We start from the raw sequence: 19271 nt of genomic DNA on the forward strand, positions 1-19271 counted from the left end.
CCCTTTAAAGCCACGGAACCTGTAGTTGTCAAATTTGGCAATACGTAACGGGGAATATGGTTAGAATGTCCTAAGGTGGTTATTAGCATTTTTGTACAATTTCAATTTTGAATTTTGCTCTTTAGCAAAATGCTAGTATGTACATGAGTGACGTTCCGCATTCTAGCAACCCACGCTGTGGCTGGATATTTTCCAGTGTATATATGAAATGAATTGTGTTCTACCAACATCTTCTTCGTGATTTCCAATCAAGAACCAGTAATCGTTTGGTTTCCTGTATTTTTCAGGATAAATAAAATACGCTGTACAGGTAATACGATAGTCGCATTGTAAGCCGTAGAATGGTAAAGAGTAGAACCATTTCCCGACCCTATTCACTAGGTTCCGCCAGAAGTGTGGAAATTTCTAGAGACTAATTTCTCATTTTCAACGCGTAATATCAGTTCCCTCCGGGGGATCGCTGTATTTCAATAATGTTAAAGGAGAGAGGGCGGTGCCGGCGGCTGAGAGGATGCTTGAGAAAAAAATTCACATACATATATATACACAGAAGAAAGCCTTATATATTTGTATAGATAGGTATACTTCATTTCAGTGAAAGAATTTTTACCAGCGATACCCGTCTGCGTTTAAAATCTATTATATGTATAGCCCGTGTTTATGAGAAGTATCTGAGATGATAGATAGAGATAGAGATCTTCTGAAAGGATGGCTCGAAAACAGTAAAAGAGCAGCTATATTTACATCGGTTTTTTACAGCCACGATTCAGCGCTGTATGCGATGTTGCCTCTGGGATGTTAGTAGAATATTTTACTGACGGGTGGAACGGGGAGTAAAAGCGTTGAATAGTGTGCGGTTTTTGTAAATCCACGAAACTGTGAGAAACGTTTGAACTTAATGCAACCCGTCAAAGAATGAGCTGTTACGTTAGTTATAGAACTGTAACATGATTAATTACGATATCCAACATTCCTCTCTTCTAAAAAAAAGTGTTCTCCGTCCAATCGACATTTTTCCGATATATATGCATGTAATTCAAAATCTATTACTGCAGGTCTTATCCCCTTGATTGCCGATTAATTTGAACAGAAATGTGAAAGTTGTTACTGAGGCTCTTATCCCTCTTGATAACTCATTAGTTTGAACAAAAAAATGAAAGGTGTTACTGAAGGTTTTATCCTCTTGATTACTGATTAATTTGAACAGAAAAATGAAAGGTATTACTGTGGTCTTATCCTCCTTAATTACTGATTAATTTGAATAGATCGGTGTTACTGAGGGTCGTACCCCCATTGATTATTGATTGATCAGAACAGGCATATAAAAGGTATTGCTCGGGGCCTAACCCCTCTTAAGTACTGAATAAAGCTCATTTGACATTTAGACTGTTACTGGTAGTTGTGAGCTCCGAAAAATTGTTGTATTCTCGGGACTTGTCAATACTCGTCTGGTAAGTTTGGTAGTAAGCTATGATAATCTCGGGCCGTATTCTGACAATCTTATCGTTTACTATTGAACCTTCAGGGGTTGGGGGAACGCAGTATTACTACTGGGAGCTGACATGTGATTTATAGTCGAATGTATAAGGCTTACTATTCTATTTATTCCGCTCAAGGTGGTGTTTTTTACCGAGAGCGAACTCAACAACAACAACCGGTATAACATTGATATTTCTTTCCGCAGAAGTTAACCGGGTAAAAGTAGCCACTCGAACGGCGGGCTGTTCTATACGTGCAACTGATCAAAACCTGATCAACACATGTTGTTTAATGACATGGACAAAACAGTATCGAAGTATATTTAACAATTTATTCATTTAGTGAGAATACATTTAGTAAATATTCAATATCAACAACTTTCCTCAAAACACGTTAATACTTTGTACTATATATATATATCTAGAAAACTGCAAAATAATATGATTAAGAACAGTCTGCAGAACAGAATAATAATTACCCCATGTTAGAAAGAAATCTACGTTAAAAACCAGCAACCTAACCTATTGTTTGAGATATCTAACTTAACCTATTGTTTGATATCTTTTACTTAAAAACGTTACTTATGACATCTATCCAATTCGCTTTGTAGAGATAGAGGTAATAAAAAAGCTCTTTTCAAATGTTCGAAGCAGAAAACCCATTTCCGATTGAGTTTTCCTCTTCCAATTCGTATTGTTATAGTTACTTGAACTCCTTCTCGGAGAAATGAGAACATCGTTCTGGTCTCCTCATTTCTTCGACCTCCCATCGAAATTGGCACCAACGCCAGACGCGTTAGTTAGTCTGTATAAACTCTGCTAAAAATCATATATTCTCCGCAAAAAGTATAACACACTTTTTAAATAACTATCCACACACAACACAGCAGCGATTATTTATAAATCTGGAATAATTCATATATTTATACCCACCATTGCATTGCAAGCTGGTTTATTAGCTGTTTATTACCAGCGCTGTACGAAACATTTATACAGGATCTTAATTAAAAGTTAAATTTCTTCGTGATATACGCGAACGTATGGACCTTACCGTCCAAAATCCATGAGATATAACCATACAATACGTATGTAGTTGGGGCTTGACTGGAGGTTCGGTGGTAAATTCACTGTTAAGTCAATTAACCATTTGGCAAATGTCAAAACCAGATCTGCCGAATTTCGGAAACATTAGTTGATTATGCAGCGTCACAGTGTTGTGAACGACATGAATGTCGTTTGGGGCTGAGAAGAGGTTGCCGGATTTCTCTTCGGGTTAACCGCGATTTTTATAAGGCACAAATGTGTTCGCGCACCTTCGTGCTTCTATCCAGGAAACTGTTCTAGTGAAGAGTTCGTTGATGGAAAAGACTCGTTTTTCGGTCTTAGAGTATATGCCCAACAAGCCACAATGATTCTTGAATTAAATTTTGATACTATTTTGTTATGAAGAATTTGTTCATTTTTTTCGAATTTCTTTATTCATTCACCAACGTTTTTTGTTTTCTTCGATCTGCGAAAGCCTTCGAGACATGCGCCGTTTTTGTATCTCCTCGAAGTCGGGCTCGGGCGGTTCGCTGATGTATTTCCGTTTGACGAACGACGCCGCCTCCAGGATCATCAAGGCGACGACTAGCACGGCTGCGACCATCAAAGCCAAGATATCCAACATGAAGAACTGCGACAACGTCAAGTCGTGGATCGACGTCTGCAGGTGATCGCCCCCGTACTTCATGACGTGGTCGATCCAATACGCCGCTTTAGCGCGCGGTTGAACCGGTTCGCTTCGGAATATCTTCGACATTCGGTCGATGGCGTGCTCGTAGGTCGGATTGTCGATTATCTCGCGGATCGTGTGGGCCAAATCTTCCGGCTGGAATTCTTTCATGTCCATCTTCAAACCGAATTCTTTCATAACCATGCGGTCGGCGTTGTATTGCTGGTCCCCGAATATCGGGAAGCCGATCATAGGAACACCGTGGTATAACGCCTCGCTTTGTCCGTTATTACCGCAATGGTTGATGAATACTTTAGTGTTGTTGTGGCCGAGAAGGTCGTTTTGTGGCAGCCATTTGACGGTTTTCACATTTTCTGGCAGTTCCAGAGGTTCGTCGGCGGCGATGTCCAAACGCCATACGACGCGCTGGCGAATCATAGTGAACGCTTTTATGAATTTGATACGGATGCGATAGGGCATGTTGGAAAGTACGGAGCCGAAACTGACTACGACCAGGCCGTGCTCAGCTCCGTCGGCGAATTCGCGTAGCTCGCGAGATAAAGGTCGCGCCGGTTTCGTCGTCAATCCGCCGGCGTAAATAACATGCGGAATACTCGGGCGAGGGCAGTCCAAATACTGGTTGATGTTCAGAATCCACAATTTGGATTTTTGCATCAAATCGAAAAGGCTGATGAACCGACGTTTCGGTATATAGAACGAGTATCGAACCTCCTCGGTGTGGATGATGTCCCACAGTATATTCTCGTGCGTGTCGGCTCTTATGAACTGTTTGACGCGAGTCGCAACTGTATTCGTATCTTCGTCGAAGTAACACGGTTGGAAACTAACAACCGGATGCATTCGAAACGTCCACGTGAAAAACATATCGGTCATACTGACGTAGGGGATTTTATACTTGACCGGTATCAAGTAGGAGCACAGCTGTAACGCGTCGACGATGGCCAAGTCGAAAGACATGTTTCCGATGCGGTCGGTCAAGTGTTTGTCGTATAGCATTTGCATACAGTTGTACCGCACGCGCGGCTGGATCATGTTTTCTTGCATGCGTAAAAGGAAACTATCGCCTCGATATTTCAGATACAGTTCGAAAGAGGTTTTGTCAAAGTGTTCGAAATCGGTCATTTCTTTATCGGGTGACTTGAAGAATAGATATTTCAAGCCGGTGATTTTGATTTGACGGACGGTTTTGACGTTTTCGTTCAGCACCATCCACACCTCGTGGCCCATGTTGATTAAGCCTTCGGCCACGGCGCCGGCCTCGTATAGATGATTGGGTAACTGAACCGGGAACATGATGACCTTGTCGCCCGAGACCATGTTGTTACTGGTCGACATAATGGCCGACACGAGTATCAGCGCCGACAACGTATCGGCTATCTTCCCGGCCATTGCGGTCACCTATTAAAAACGAAAATACGATCTTTATGCGATAGTCTTTATAAATCAGGAGAATATTCAAGGTGGTTCGGGGTCCAGACATCCCTGCAGCCTTCTTATTGAGGTTGCCATTTTCGTCAAGACAGCTATCGTTAAAACCCCTCGTACAAATTGGACACGATCCTATCTCGGAAATGGCATCTTTTCGAATATAGGCCCTATTTCTTTATTCGGATGAATATCTAACACTGAGGGTTGGACCCGGTTGACCTTTAGGCATGGCTGCCTTTTTACTGGAAAGCCTTTTCTTACCTCATTGGCCCCCGCCTTCTGATTTTCCTAGATCGACCCCTGAGACCCCATATATTTTAGCGTGTTATCAACGTCTCGCCTTTTTTTGTGGGCTATACTTTGCCAAACACGATCTTCGCATCTAGAGACAACATCTTTAAATGTTATATAACTAACTATATGGGTTAAACCTCTTTCCAATCGAATGGTGGAAGCAGTCGGTAAGATTGATAGCGCATGTATTTATATTAGCAGTATACCACTCCACTCTCCGAACTTTCTTCACATCTAGTTAACTGCGCGCAAGACGTTAAAAATTGTTTTTTACGTGTAGCCCAAAGGTTTTCTTCGATGTATAAGTCGGGCGATATGGTATACTGGAAGCGTCGGGTATTACCGGTACGCTACGTGTAACCGTACACCAAAACAACCCGTCTGACTACCATATACAACTACATTCCTAGTTCATTGAAATGATAATAACAACGATATAGAATTATACGTTAGAATACCTGGAGAAGAATATTCTACATTCAATGAATAGTTTTTTCTCTAATGAAAATTCTTATCGTTATTACAGTTTTTGTCGTCGTATTCTGTATTGGATTTGATTGAATAAGGGAACTAGTTTAGTAGATGAATTTATTGGTACATTGTTTTGCTTAAATTGTGTATTTCTGCAATTGTGTATGCAAATAAATCATCACATCATGAAAATGACTGACATTTGAAACTCTTGTATTGGACACTGTTCTGCCGGTAGAGTATGGCTAAACCCCGAGGTCCCCGAAACCGAATTTCCCAATTATGTACTTCGATTTAAACAAAACAAAATTGTAAACTCGACCGCCGATCGCGCAACTCTGTACTTCGATTTCCGATTTCAAAATCAAACGCTGCCCCCGCATGTGAGCTGGGTTTGTAAGGGACACCAACTCAAAAAATCAAACGAAATGTACCGATCAAATGATTAACAACAGGGTCAATCCCTAGTCTAAGATCAAAACCTGGGGTCCCATGCTTTGAAACTTTTCCTATATACATCAGTACATATTATCATCGTGGATAAAAAGAAATCGGCGCATTCTATAGCTTTAAGCGTGGAAAATCGCTTATTAATAACGTTGTTATTATGAATGCTGATAATAACAAATCCCGCTATACTTCTCTCACTGATAAAAAGACGAAGCATAGACATTGTATGTACGAAATGTTACAGGATATCTCGTGTCTTTGTAAAAGATACATTAATATTTTCAACTTTAAACATATTAGTGTGAAAAAAAACACATGGAAAATCCGTCTAGAAGGAAATTGAAATCTAATTTGTGGGTTTAAAAAAGATAGAACTAAAGAAATATCCAAAGCAAAAAATGATAATGATCACCACTCCCATACAGTACTATATAAATAGAAGTTTTGGTCGCCTATATCATCGAAAAATGAATTGAAAAAATCTGGTCAAACATTTTGGAACAACAACAAAATGACTAGCTTAGACAAAACTTACGAGCGTTAATACGAAGGAAGGTAACTTATTGAACAGTATTAATAATATTATCGCTTTAACCATTGAACGCCATGACATGTACGGGCTGGCATAATGAGTGCGCGCTTTATCTAAGTAATATTTCCGGATGGGAGCAGCTGGCTCGGTGGCCAAGTGGTAAGGCGTCGGTCTCGTAAACCGAAGATCCCGGGTTCGACCCCCGGCCGGGCCTAAGGCGCGACTAGCTTTTTTTCGAAACGGATAACTGCCTTCTGACTCTGTCTCAATAGATTTCTGCTCAAATCGACTCGATATTACTCTACAAATTGATACCAGACGAACCTATGACTCAATCTATTCACTTAAATTTTTATATCAACGAGGCGCTAAAACAATAAAGAATGATTCTAGAGGGAATACAAAACGAAAATCATATTTGAAAGTTGCGTTAATTAATAGCTTACTTCAGAACGTGCGTAAATCCGAGTGTGAAGGTTTCTGCTGAACCTCTGACACGGGAAGAAATGTCGGAGATGTATCGGCGGCCGACGCGAGAATCGGAAAAAAATAAATCACTCCAGAGTGCGCTACGAACCACGAGCTGAATCGACTGACACGTTTTTGCGATAAGCATTTTAAGCAAAAACATTAGATATGAAATTACTATGAATTACATATCTTAAAACTCTTCCAGTGTCGCGTTTCTTTCATAAAGGGAATAGCAGATAAATTACTGGACACCAATAGTTCCTTTTATTATGTAGATCTGCCGCTAGTTTTGAGTGTCATTCATAATAATATCTGTCCCCGGGACTTGGGGTCTAATCTGCTTACATTTTTGCGATGTATTGGAAGAAAAGATCATTTGAAATGAAATCATTATGAAATATCTAAATCCAAATGCGTATCATTGCTCTAAAAATATTCATAAAAATCAGGATCCAGTTCCACAGTTGTGAGTTAGAGCAAAGTCTTGAATTAAAATCAGTTCACTTTCAATGAGTTCGGATCTTAACTTGGAACTGCGGAACTGGATCAAGGATGTTAAACCACGTATTAAGACCTGGCCCTGGGGCTATAATAGAGCCCTGGGGCCGGTTGCATAGTCATGGCTTAGACTTAAGACCAGTCTAAGACCAATTTAGTTCTATAGCCAATCTAACAACCTAAGACCAGTGTTATGATTTAAGACCACTTTTGGACTTAAATCACAACTGTGCAACTGCGTATCTGTAGAACTATAGTAACTTATCGTATTTCTTGACATAATATAGATTCCAGTGCAAATACAAATAATTGAAAATATATTCGCGGTTCACATCACAAGGTAGATGCAGATTCACATCACAAGGTATAGATGCAGATAGATGTGTTGGAATAGGCTAAAGTGGTGTTTTTTAAACATGCTATCTATTTTATCGTACTGTGTCGAAATGTTTGTCACCGAAGTTTATTTCTATAGAGATCTGTCCTTTATTCAATAGGGAATGTGTCCCTTTTAACGGTGAAGAATAATATCTATCACCGGGATTGCGATTTATGACCAAGACAGGTCTTATCACCGCTTTGAAAAACGAGTTATGTCAATATTGATAGCTTGACTGCTATGGTTATTTTCATGCTTGCGTGTGTGAACACAACCGATGACGCAACTTGTTGAATTTGAGCGCAAAGAACGGTGAGTTATGCTCTCTTACTTTTACACTATGATCACTACGATGCATCTTTTGAAAATCAAAATTAGAATCATATTATTAAGAGTTTACTGGTCAAAATTATGATTGCTAGTTGTCCATGGATGCTGCATTGATAGTAAAAGTCTGATTTCGATGTTTGTATATACGGAATAATTCTGCTAATTTTCAGATCTATACCGTTCCGACATGTTCACACGTGGCGTATTTTGCATTTTGATGATGTGCCAATCGGCGTCAATGACCGCGAACCGGACCTACAATACTACGACAATCGAGTCGCGGACAACTGGTGGACCGGTCACTTTGGACACTGGCGTTTCCTCGCTACGACCGGTCGTCGTCCGAACTACTGCGAATGCATCGGCTACGGTGACCAAAACTAAAACCAACGTTGATTCAGCGCTGCGAAAACTGAGGGTTGATTATCCAGGCGTATCTACGTGTAGAAATGAACTGATGCGATGTCGCTTGACAATCGACGACGAACAGAAACAAATCCTTAAATTCCGCAGATTTCAGAAAGATCACTCGCACGTCGTCAAATTCAGATTATCAGGTTTGAACGTGTCGACCGAGTCGCTATCGGCGGTTGATAAAACGACTTTCAATCCGTTCTGGTGGTCGTGGGTTTCGAGCGCTGGTCAATTCGTTCTGCACATGCCCGTCGATTACCACGTTCTATCTCTCGGTTTACTCAGTTTGCGAATCGAAGAACAGAATTTGAACATCTCGAGTCGACCGAGTTCGTGCGAGTCGGAATTGGGCCCGAAATGTTTCAATCTAATCATCCATCGCCTTCTACGCGGGTTTACTAGGAAACCGAACACATCGGTGCCCAATATCACTTTCGGTCTCGGGTCCGACGATTTCATTTGCAGAAGTGCGTTTACCCAAACGTGGTTAACGGGTGAAACGGTTGGGATTGGGTTGGATTGTTGTTTAGAAGGAGTGTTAGATGATAGTTCATCCTTGTGCCCGGTGCAGATGACCAGTCGCAGCTATCGCGACAAGCGATTGGCGCTCTTTATCTTCGGAGTTGTTCTGCCTATTTTTGCCGTCGTCATGGCGATCACCTGGCCGAGTTTCCGTCCGCAGAAATTCCCCGAGGTTCTCACGGCCGAGTTCACCGATCGCCGAATTAAATTCGACCATTTTCGCGTCGAACCGGAGCCGACTGGCGGCCTTCTTTCCGACGCCTATATACGAACCAACCCTGACGAGCTGATATCGTACACCACGCCCGTATCGTTGACTATGTTTATGTCGCTGCCGAATATCGACCCAAATAAACTCAGAGTAACTTTACTGATATTATGTCAGTATATTTTCATCATTACGACGATAGTGCTTTATCATTATGGTTCGGTGTCGTACGGCTATACGACCGAGGAACTGAACACGACTGAAAAGATAGTCTTCAACTTGATGAATATACCGATAGCTTGGATCTACACTCGTTCAGATATGTGGCCCTTTAAAGTAGGCGTGTTGATGATCATGCTCGTCGTTATCTCTACGATGTTGCTGGTTTGTTGGTGGCTTTTGGAAAGTTCGGCCATTCGTAAATTCACTTTGCGTTGGATCAAAGTCGTTTTTCTACGCGTAAACGTCATTCTTAAGCTGCCATCTATCGAACGGTTTTTGCACGATATACTGTTCTTCGCACTTGTCGTCGTGGTTATCGGTACGTACCCGATCGCCTTTACCCTTTTCCACATCCCCGTTTACGTGGTTAGCGGTATCGTTATCAATGTCGATATCGTAGCGCCCTATCTCACCGGCAGTGCCATATTTTTCTACTACGCCCATCGAGCGTTCGGTAAATTGTCGCAGCGATACACCGAAATACAACGCTACGTTTTCGAGTACTGCCTGTCGGGGGGTGAAATCGGGCGTTACCGGGCGCATCACCTTCCCCACGACCGCTTGCAGAAAACGATGACCAACATCGGTAAGGTAAAAATCGAAAGACGACACAAATTGATATTCTATTACGGCGACGCTATTCCGCGTATCAATCGTAACATTTGTCTGAAACTGTGCAATGATTTGTACCCGTTTAAAGAGAATATGCTGCGAGCTGCTATTCGCCTAACGGCCAACACTCTGTTCATCTTACTGATAATGTTGACGATTATTATTATCAGCCCGGAAAGGGACGAGGTCAATACGATGGTTACGTCGATGGTGACCCTGTTCGCAGCCCTTTTACCGCAACTGGTCGAAGTCTTTAATAACGAACAAGACGAACAGCTCAGAGGCGAGAGCCTGCGGCATCGAGTTTATCAGAAACTCAACAGTTCGGATCTCAGAGACCTCCAGAAAAAGATCCGCCCCTCGGAAAGTAGCTACTCTGTTCTGGATGAAGTCGACAGTTTGTCAACAGCTGAAACGGAAGTCGTAGAAGAACGCAACAATCAAACGTTGACTCACAGCGGCGCGTTCGAATTGGAAACTTTTCAAATGACAGTGAACGACCGACAGGAAGAGAACGTACAAAGTCGCAATCAGATTTAATCACCGAAAATACAACTTCAAAAGCAGAAAGTCCCGAACCAATCGATCAAAGGAGGATGAGTGTAAGACTTTGATCTATATTAATCCAGAGTCGATCGCGAGAGACAGTTATATAGATATAATATAAAAGCGTTTAGTTTATTCTTCGCTGTCGGTAGTAGATAGACAATAACACGATAATGCTACAAGCTTATATACATAATGCTTACTATTTACAATAAACAAAACAATAAATATAATCAAAAACTATGGTCGCTAATTAGGCTTTGTATAATATTAGGCTTTTTTATTCGATAATTTTATCTTATATCGTTGTCATGAAATAGGTATTATATGATACGTAAAAAGATTAAAATACGTAAATTTTGGGGCCAGCTCATCATAGCATCCATCAGTAACTAGACAATTCAATTATAATCAGGGAAGACTATACTAGAATAGAGGGAGTTGTGCAATCCTAGAGACTCTTTTGGACCAATGACCCAAAATTGAATGATAAGAGCAGAAAACATTTTGGAATACAAAGTAACTGGCTCTGGTGGGCTACTAGGCTCAATGAAACACAACGCTTCACGATTATACCATTTGATTAATACTTTGGCAAGATAAATGAACTTTACATCATTCCATGACCGAAATAGAATCCCAATTAAATCTCAAATAAGGAAAGAAATTTTTGTGAATAACCAATCGATTCTCGAGGAGAGCACAACTCACTATCCAATGGAATTTATGTTTTCTGAATATTGGCTGAAATATAATTATGTGAACACGATTGATAAAACACTATATCCGTGTTGAAGCGATGTAGAGAAAATCCCACAATGATAACGAAACAGTCCTAAAAGGTTACTTTGAGTCAGTAAGTTATTCAACGTTGCGACTATATCCTAATAGTAATCTTCATTATTCCTGATGATGACTATTTAGGATATAGTCGAAACGTTGGATAAACTACAACCTCAAAATAACATTTTCGGATTTTTCACCAAATTTCCGAACGTTTGTCATGGTAGTTTTGAAAAGGGCACAATTCCAAGATGAATATTCAAAACTAAGCAGAGTCAATTTGTATGAGGTATATACATTTAGTTTATTGATACAGAAAGTATGTATAAAGAAAAGTCGGGTCTGTATGAACAAAGTGATCTTAAAAAAGAAAACATTTTTTATTCTTTAGGTGGTACCTATGATACTAGGGCGAATTTTTAATTTTGGACCGACCCCCAGCTATTGTGACAAGCGCCTTCGGTTTTTAACCGCACGAGCTCAAAGCGTCGTGGTAATGAATCGGCCGTCCGGTTGTAAGACAACTTGCAATGGTTTTCGGCCTCTAGAGGGCGGCGTTGGTGCCTTCCGCTTCCGCCGCGGACTCACAGTATTCGGTCGTTTCTTTCCGGAATCAATGAGTTTTTCGCTTGATCGATAGCGTGAAAAACTGTCCGTTTTCGGATCGGTTATCGAGAAAACTGACATGTCCTGATTTTTCGCTTTTCCGCTCGTTAACGACTTTTTCTTCTTTTTCGTAAGGCTAGCCTTGATGTCTAGTAGTTCGTTCATGTCATCGCAGGTGGCGGGATCGGTCAGCGATTTCGAACCTTGTTTGAGGATCTTTTTCTCGAGTTTTTTCAATCTGGCGAGTTGGCGCCTCTTTCTCCACACGTGGACGGCGATTTTGTACGAGCAGTACATAGCAACAATCTGAGTGAAGAAAAAAGAAACGGACAAAATTTACTAGAAATGAAAAGGCGTACACAATTTTCAAAGGGAAAATATTCAAAATCAGCCCATGCATGCAACGAATCAATGAATAGTGAAAACACTGCAGTGGAAAGTCGAGAGAAGATACACAATATCCGTGTAAGACGAATAACGAGAGAGATCCCACGATAAATTCAGCTAAAAATTAAAGGTTCTATGGTAAATTGGTATACGCGTATAATTCGAGCAACGTATCGGCTATGATGATATTTAGCCGAAACGTTGCTCGAAATATACCGTTAGCGGTAAAAATCCCCTTGGTAAAAATCCCCTCGGTAAAAAATCCCCAATTCTTCAAAGTAGGTAAAAATCCCCCTCCTGAATGTGGTGTAAGTAGATACAATCTTAAGGTCAATGAATTCGTATAATTATTACATATATCCAATTTATTATTGTGGGACATCATAAGGATATCATGAGTATACAAACTATAGTATATACTTGAATTAAAACATACTACAAACTACCAGCCCATTAATACTAAATTAGTACTTAAAGTTATCACACAGCTTAATGAAAGGGTTCATCGCACTAATATATTTCACTAGCTTGAATCTAAAATATCTAGAATTAAAAGTCCATTATTGCTTATAATTCATGGCATTGCACTGCTCAAATATACCCGAAGTCAACAAGAGTTTACAGTACAAAAATATTCCAGTTCAAATTTTTAAAAGATATTACAAATAAAAAGTTCATTGTTCTTATTAGTTCCAACAATTTATTTTATTCTATGAGTTTACTTAAAGAATGTATCCCAACGAAAGATTCCATTGTGCAGTTCAAACTAATTTCAGTCTCATTGCAAATAAACGAAATTGGAGAAACATTTTGCTTTGAAATGTTCTTGAAAATCACCAAGTGGGGATTTTTACCTACTTTGAATATTTGGGGATTTTTACCTAGGGGATTTTTACCCAGGGGATATTTACCTACAACCGAATACCTGTATACCATTTTACCATAGAACCTTTCATTTTTTTGCTGAATGTATGGTGGGATCGCCTCGTTACTGCAGTGGAATGCTAGAATTCATAAAGCGATGCCGGTTGATGATCTGAAAAAAAACGTGTAGCCCTAAATGTAAGGAAAAGTGTTCGCAAAATAATGAAATGAATTTGGGAAGCAAATAAGATTTAGACGTGTGAATACGTGGGGGATATACGTGCGTTCGTGTCAAAGTAGTGAAACAAATTTAACAAAAAGGTGGAAGCTGTTTTCTACCTTATCGTCCACACGAATCAGACCCATTGAGGGGCGGGGCATGGGTGACAGCTATGTCGACTACCCGAGGTTCGGTGACAGTTAATTACGGTAGCGTCGACACCTCGTGCAGATGCACCCAAACAAGCCGAGTAATTACTTATGTTGCGGAGCATATTTTCTAATGGATTTTGTATTATTTCACGCAGTCTGGAAAATAACCAACTAATCGTAGCCGTGAAACTGGTAAGATAGTTAGCTAATCTAGAGGGGCAGTGGTTTATGGTAGAAACGCATCGGTCCACGTTCGTACACGCCCGCCGTATCGCCCGTCTCATCTGTTGTACCGTTCTAAACAGCGAATAAATCCCGAACAACTGAAATATCAATCATCGAACAAACTAAAACATTAGACAATACGCCGCCGATGACAAAATGCCGAAGCTACTTTCGAGAAGGGTGCTCGTAGAATTCGAGGATTGAACAGACGCGGGACAGGGTTTGTAATGGTGGAGGGTACGTATCCGTCCGTGGTATCAATAACCGTCGACTATGAATTTGAATCCTCGGGATTGAATAATGAAATATCTGTGACCCGTTCGGCCACCAATAAAGGAAAAGTCGAGAAAGCAAGAGGTCAGCCACCACGCTGACTTGCATCTCTGGTCACGCAATATCCCGACTATATAAACGGCTCTCTATGGCGCTGTCTATCACATAGACGTTTTTGTTGAAGGATACGTTACCTATGCTGAGGTCGTTTTGGTGATGACTTCGCATTTGAACACCGAGATGAGCTTGGTAAGTGCCGCGAATCAGTTGTGGAACTTCATGGGTAGTTTGTTGTAGCATGAACCCTATAATCCCACAGGGGCGGATCCAGGCTGGTTGAAAAGTGGTTCGCCTTATATGAAAAGGCCACTTTTAGTCATAGCGGGCGTCCGGGTGAGCGCCGTCGGGTCCCCCAGAAAATTTGGAAAATTCAAGTACATTTTAGTGCATATCTAGGACTACTGCTTTATGTGAATCAATTCACGTACTCCTATGTACATTTTCATGCTATATACTGAATACAGGAATACTGATTTTCGTCATAGATCAATGTCAGTTGGAATCTTTCACCTGTGATTTTCAAAAGGGCACTTGGCCCGAAAAGGGGGTTCAAACCACCTCAACATCCCCCTGCGGTTCCGCCCCTGACCCATGGTGTAGACACTCACCTCTACTACTCCCACTACTACGATGATGTCGGCTGTCGGTGCCACAAATTTCGTGCTATAGTCGTTCAGTGTTCTACATCCCTGAAAGATATTACCGTTTGGAAAATGAGAAAAATACCTTTTTTCGGAAAAAAAGAATTTTTGTACGCGCTGAAGTGCGTATATTTTCTGTATTACTTCAAGGAAAATTACCTGACAGTGTTTCCACGACAAGAACCATTTAGCAAGTTCACCTTTTTTGAAATAGTAAACGCAGAACATGAGAATTTGCACCGCGCTCAGCACCAGAACCACGCAGAAGTACTGGAAAATATTTCGAAGTGAAAAAAGTAAGTGCTACATTGCTAACTTTCGCGTCTAAAGACGGATTTCACCGAGAAGTGCTAACTCACCAACCATAAGGCCCATAGATACTCGCAACATACCCCTACCATACCGAGTAAAGAGATACCGACGATTCCACTACCAAAACCGAATAGAATAGCTGAAATCAGAGAAAAGAAAATAGTAATCAGAACTACTACTTAGAAGAAAAGAGAAACTTTGATTTATTCCCTAAGATGAATTACTTACTTATCATTAAGTTGATTGTACCACTGACCCCGGGAATGAGACTTAAAAAACCAATTAAATAACGGAGTACCATTGCCATACCCAACACTGTAAATCCTCCTAACTGAAATTACCAAACAAATATCCATTTTTCTAAGGAACCATTTCTATTTGTTCCATCTGTAGGGCCTAACGATAGCCGAGTTTAATATGAAGATATATTAGAAAAAAATTGAGTAGATGTAACGAGCAATCATCTCAATAATTGCTCGTATAGATGTAACGAACACGCAATTGCTCTCAAATATATACTTGGTATATAGGACGAAATTGATACGAGGAAATATTCGTTTCTGCGCATTATTCGCGATTTTAGAATTAGTATAAACAATGATAGTCAAACTTCAATTATTTCTAGAAACATCATTTCGCTTGATCTCAAAATGAAAAAGATTTTATGGTGAAAATAGAGGCCATGCACTGCCGAAGGTGTGTGACCTTGAACTCACCTATCGCAGTGAATCGTCTGCAGTATGAATAAGCAGATATTTGTTAGGATGTAATAAATTAGCGTAAACCGCAAGGAAATTTGCTGCTAAATTTCTAATATCTATCGATTCTAAATATTTACGAAAACCTGCCATTCACGTGCAGTTTCCTAATTGAAGGTCAAAACTGCTCGGAAATATGGCATATAAAATTATTATTTCTTTTCTGGCGTCGTGAGTCGAGTTTGACTAAGGACTTTTGAAGTCAGCTGAGAAATCATTCAATGCTTTAGCTCAGTTTTCCTTTTTTTCAAGAGATGAGCAGTCGGCTCTAGTTCCACGTATTTGGGTAAAGGGGACATGAGCCAATTCTATAGACTGGGCATCATTCAACGGTATACGACTGGTCTTCAGATTTACGCACGTCTTGCATGTGACGTCATAGTTATTTTTACTGACAGTTTCAGAGACTTGTCATACCTTGGAGTGATTTGACAATCAAATCATTACTCTAACGACAAAAGCTAATCGGGCCATTTACGAACTTCGGAGAGTGCGTCAAGTAAATTGCTTATCGCGTTTCATCACCTATATAGTGACATGGAAAAAAACAACATGGCTGCAAGATCTCCGTTGAACTGTAACGAATAAGAAAAGAGACGCCCACTCAACGGGGATCGAACCCGGTTCAAGCGTGCTGACCAGTAGACCAATAGAACTAGCCCCTTTGGCAATTGGGTATAAAGCTTGTCGTAACAGAACAAACTAGATCTAGTTTAAGACGTGAATGTAGAACGGCCAGTTGGTTTAAGCCGCCGGTCACTGGGTCTCGTCAATCCAGGGTTTATGGGTTCAAACCCTGGTGGCGACAGAGTTTCTTAGTCGAAGGTTCGTCTCTGGTCTCTCCCCCGTGGAGAAAAAAAATATCGAACCCGCTTATAACGCCCTGCGTGGCGCTTAGCGGGTTGAGGGTGTTAAAAAAACCTCCAATGGGACTGGGTTTAGGTTGCAATACTGACTCTGTTATCCGAGTCAATCGGGCAAACAGACCCTGTGATTTTCTCATTTTTTCCTCGTATAGATTCACAAGCGATTCTTTTTATCGCACATATTCTGCATCAATCTAGTAATTGCCCACCTTAGGATCGGATCGTACGTGAGTCAATCTCGTACAGAGAACGGGACGTTGTTCGAATTTTTGTGAGTCACGTAAACAGATTCTAGTATAGTTTATAAAGCAACCTGTATGATTAGTAGTTACTTTGATCTTCCCTTTTTAACGATGTGAGCATGCTTTGTAACTCGCAACGAATTTCTTGTTATACGTGATAAAAATGATTGTCGTTCGGTGGTTGTGTAAGCGATTGAAAGCTAATACGAGGCAAAAATGCTGCGATCAAAAAGCAGATTTTTTCTGCATGATTTTCTGTGACCTTTTTCACGTAAGAATATCTAATTCATTTTCCGCTGAAATTAAATTCTCTATCAGTCGTTTTGTCACTTTAAAAGAAAACGAAACGGAGAAAGTAGGAGAAAATATTCAAGATATTCTCGTAATATCTGCGAAATCTTTCAAGATTTGGTATTTCAAGTATTACCGTGCATTTCTCTTTTCGTATACGTATGGCCATTTTGCGCAGTACAAATCTAATGAATAAATTATATATACAACTTCCGTGTAAGTCTAGTTTCCATACTTTCAAAAAAACATTAATAGCTATTTTTGGAGATAGATTCAAAGCACGTTGAATCTCTATTTACGGATTACAATCAGAATTCATCCTGTTTAGTGAATATGTATTTATATGTATGCCCGTGTATTTTTGTAAAATCCTATATATTCAACGTATCTCGTGATATCAATAAGTATTTATCATACATCGTTCTTAGTTTATAAACTCATTTCGAATATTTTCACGACGTTATCCCCCCCTCAAAGAGACCTTTGTCGTGGAAAATGATAATCCTACCTAAAATCTAAACTTCTTGATTCCCCGCGGAAAGTTAAGCGTATAAGATATGATACTTACCAGTGCTATAATTGATACTATGATGACAAACGTCTTGTGGCAAAGAACACTCGCCATGATATTTTCTAAATGTTAGAAATCTTAGAATATTGAACGGTTTGACGGCTAACACAGTCTCTTTTAATACAGTTAGACGTCTTCGTATATTTTCCGCTTAAGTTTTCGACTGTATTTGCCGGCTCTATGCTGCAAATTTCTTAGACGCTGCTGCCTTCCCTAGAGATCGCGAATTCTGGGCATACCTTTCTGGAGGGCCCGGAATACCTGTCGAGTTACACACCGAAAAATTCCCTTCTTAATAATCCTAATAATTGTTCGCGCACATCTAGCAATATTTCTCGACGATGCCAGAAAAATCCGTTCGTTTCGGTGAAAAACTACGGATTTCTAAACAATGAATTTGGAGTTCTCTAGGAGTTCGCATTTCAAACGTTCCCGTAACGCGCACAAAGTCCAGTTGTAATGTTTTTTTTCCCAAATCTAAAATAAATTTACGATAATTCAGGCCGCAGATGCGGTGAATTAAAACAGGTAGTTTTTAGTTTACGAAAGCTGATAGGTGTATGAGAGACGTTGAGATGGTTCGGTTCGCATTTATAAACGACCGATGAATGCGCCCAGTGTTTTGCGGTTCTGCATTTTATACGTGTATATCACACGGGTATTATATATGCTCAATAGCTAATGCAAACATGATTAGTTCAATTGAATTGTTTTTTTTTTAATTTCAATTTATTGACACAATAGATGGAATATGTCACAAAACGATAATGTGTGTATTAGATTTGAAGCCTATGTTGATATTGAGGATGATTCAATTACCGGGTTTAGGCCGTTCGTTTGCAGTTGGCAAAAACCCTTGTCCGAAAATAGTAACAAAAACAAAGTTTAAGGAACTTTAAATATCCCCTGACTGATCATTTTCCTCGTAGGGATGACGAAATATTAGATTTAGATAAAACTCTCTAAAGCGGGTCTAATCATCGAAAAAAAAATAATGTGGATTTAATATTTGACCATATTTGGATAAGTTGAGATAGATATATGCGTTATAGACGTCACCGGTCGATGTGATGATATTACATCAATGCGCTTGGCTTTAGTTAGATTTCGGTAAGAACTGTTCGGTGATGCTCGTCCAGATAATTCCTCACCGAAATTATTGTAAATAAAGCACAGATTGAATCTAATAACTAAAAGCAATTACAGTAAACGTTACTCGGACCGGCAGTTGTGGTTCTAGGTAAGCAATGTCTGAAGATAGGAAAATAAGTATAGTAAGCTACAAGCACCGAGAGAATTTATAATACTGGAGTATGTGTTCATTCTCCAGGAGGGGCCGAGGGGCTAGCGAAGGAATCCCCTAAAAGTGCTCCTCAAAAAGTCAGTGTCAAACAATTTGGGTCAAGACTTTGCTTAAATTGCATGTGGTG

The 19271-nt window shown here is 40.1% G+C and overlaps 2 protein-coding genes and 1 non-coding gene across 3 annotated transcripts; 1 reads left to right on the forward strand and 2 right to left on the reverse strand.

Annotated features, from left to right (window-relative positions):
- Positions 1-1825: 1825 nt before the first annotated feature.
- Positions 1826-6908, reverse strand: LOC141913195 (UDP-glucuronosyltransferase 2B20-like). Its single transcript, XM_074804666.1, has 2 exons — positions 6835-6908; positions 1826-4611 (listed from the first exon to the last, which is right to left on the reverse strand). Exon 2 carries the CDS (start codon positions 4600-4602, stop codon positions 2962-2964), a length of 1641 nt encoding a protein of 546 aa, XP_074660767.1. The 5' UTR covers positions 4603-4611; positions 6835-6908; the 3' UTR covers positions 1826-2961.
- Trnat-cgu (transfer RNA threonine (anticodon CGU)) lies at positions 6531-6602 on the forward strand. Its single transcript has one exon. It is a non-coding gene; the product is annotated as a tRNA-Thr (tRNA).
- Positions 6909-11537: 4629 nt separating the features above from the next.
- On the reverse strand, positions 11538-18463 carry LOC141912706 (uncharacterized). Its single transcript, XM_074804051.1, has 6 exons — positions 17839-18463; positions 15342-15444; positions 15161-15252; positions 14961-15071; positions 14769-14849; positions 11538-12285 (listed from the first exon to the last, which is right to left on the reverse strand). The coding sequence occupies exons 1-6, from the start codon at positions 17893-17895 to the stop codon at positions 11854-11856; spliced, it is 876 nt and encodes a 291-aa protein (XP_074660152.1). The 5' UTR covers positions 17896-18463; the 3' UTR covers positions 11538-11853.
- Positions 18464-19271: the final 808 nt, after the last annotated feature.

This window comes from Tubulanus polymorphus, chromosome 11, assembly GCF_964204645.1.
Source record: "Tubulanus polymorphus chromosome 11, tnTubPoly1.2, whole genome shotgun sequence".
NCBI classification, from domain to species: Eukaryota; Metazoa; Nemertea; class Palaeonemertea; order Tubulaniformes; family Tubulanidae; genus Tubulanus; species Tubulanus polymorphus.

Excerpts from the sequence above, each read along its gene's own strand:
- LOC141913195 (XM_074804666.1), bottom strand. The coding sequence starts at position 4,602 with ATGGCCGGGAAGATAGCCGATACGTTGTCGGCGCTGATACTCGTGTCG.
- LOC141912706 (XM_074804051.1), bottom strand. The coding sequence starts at position 17,895 with ATGGCGAGTGTTCTTTGCCACAAGACGTTTGTCATCATAGTATCAATT. Across the intron at positions 15,445-17,838 it reads TAGTATCAATTATAGCACTG|TTAGGAGGATTTACAGTGTT; the intron begins GTAAGTATCATA and ends TGGTAATTTCAG. Across the intron at positions 14,850-14,960 it reads TGTCGTGGAAACACTGTCAG|GGATGTAGAACACTGAACGA; the intron begins GTAATTTTCCTT and ends AATATCTTTCAG.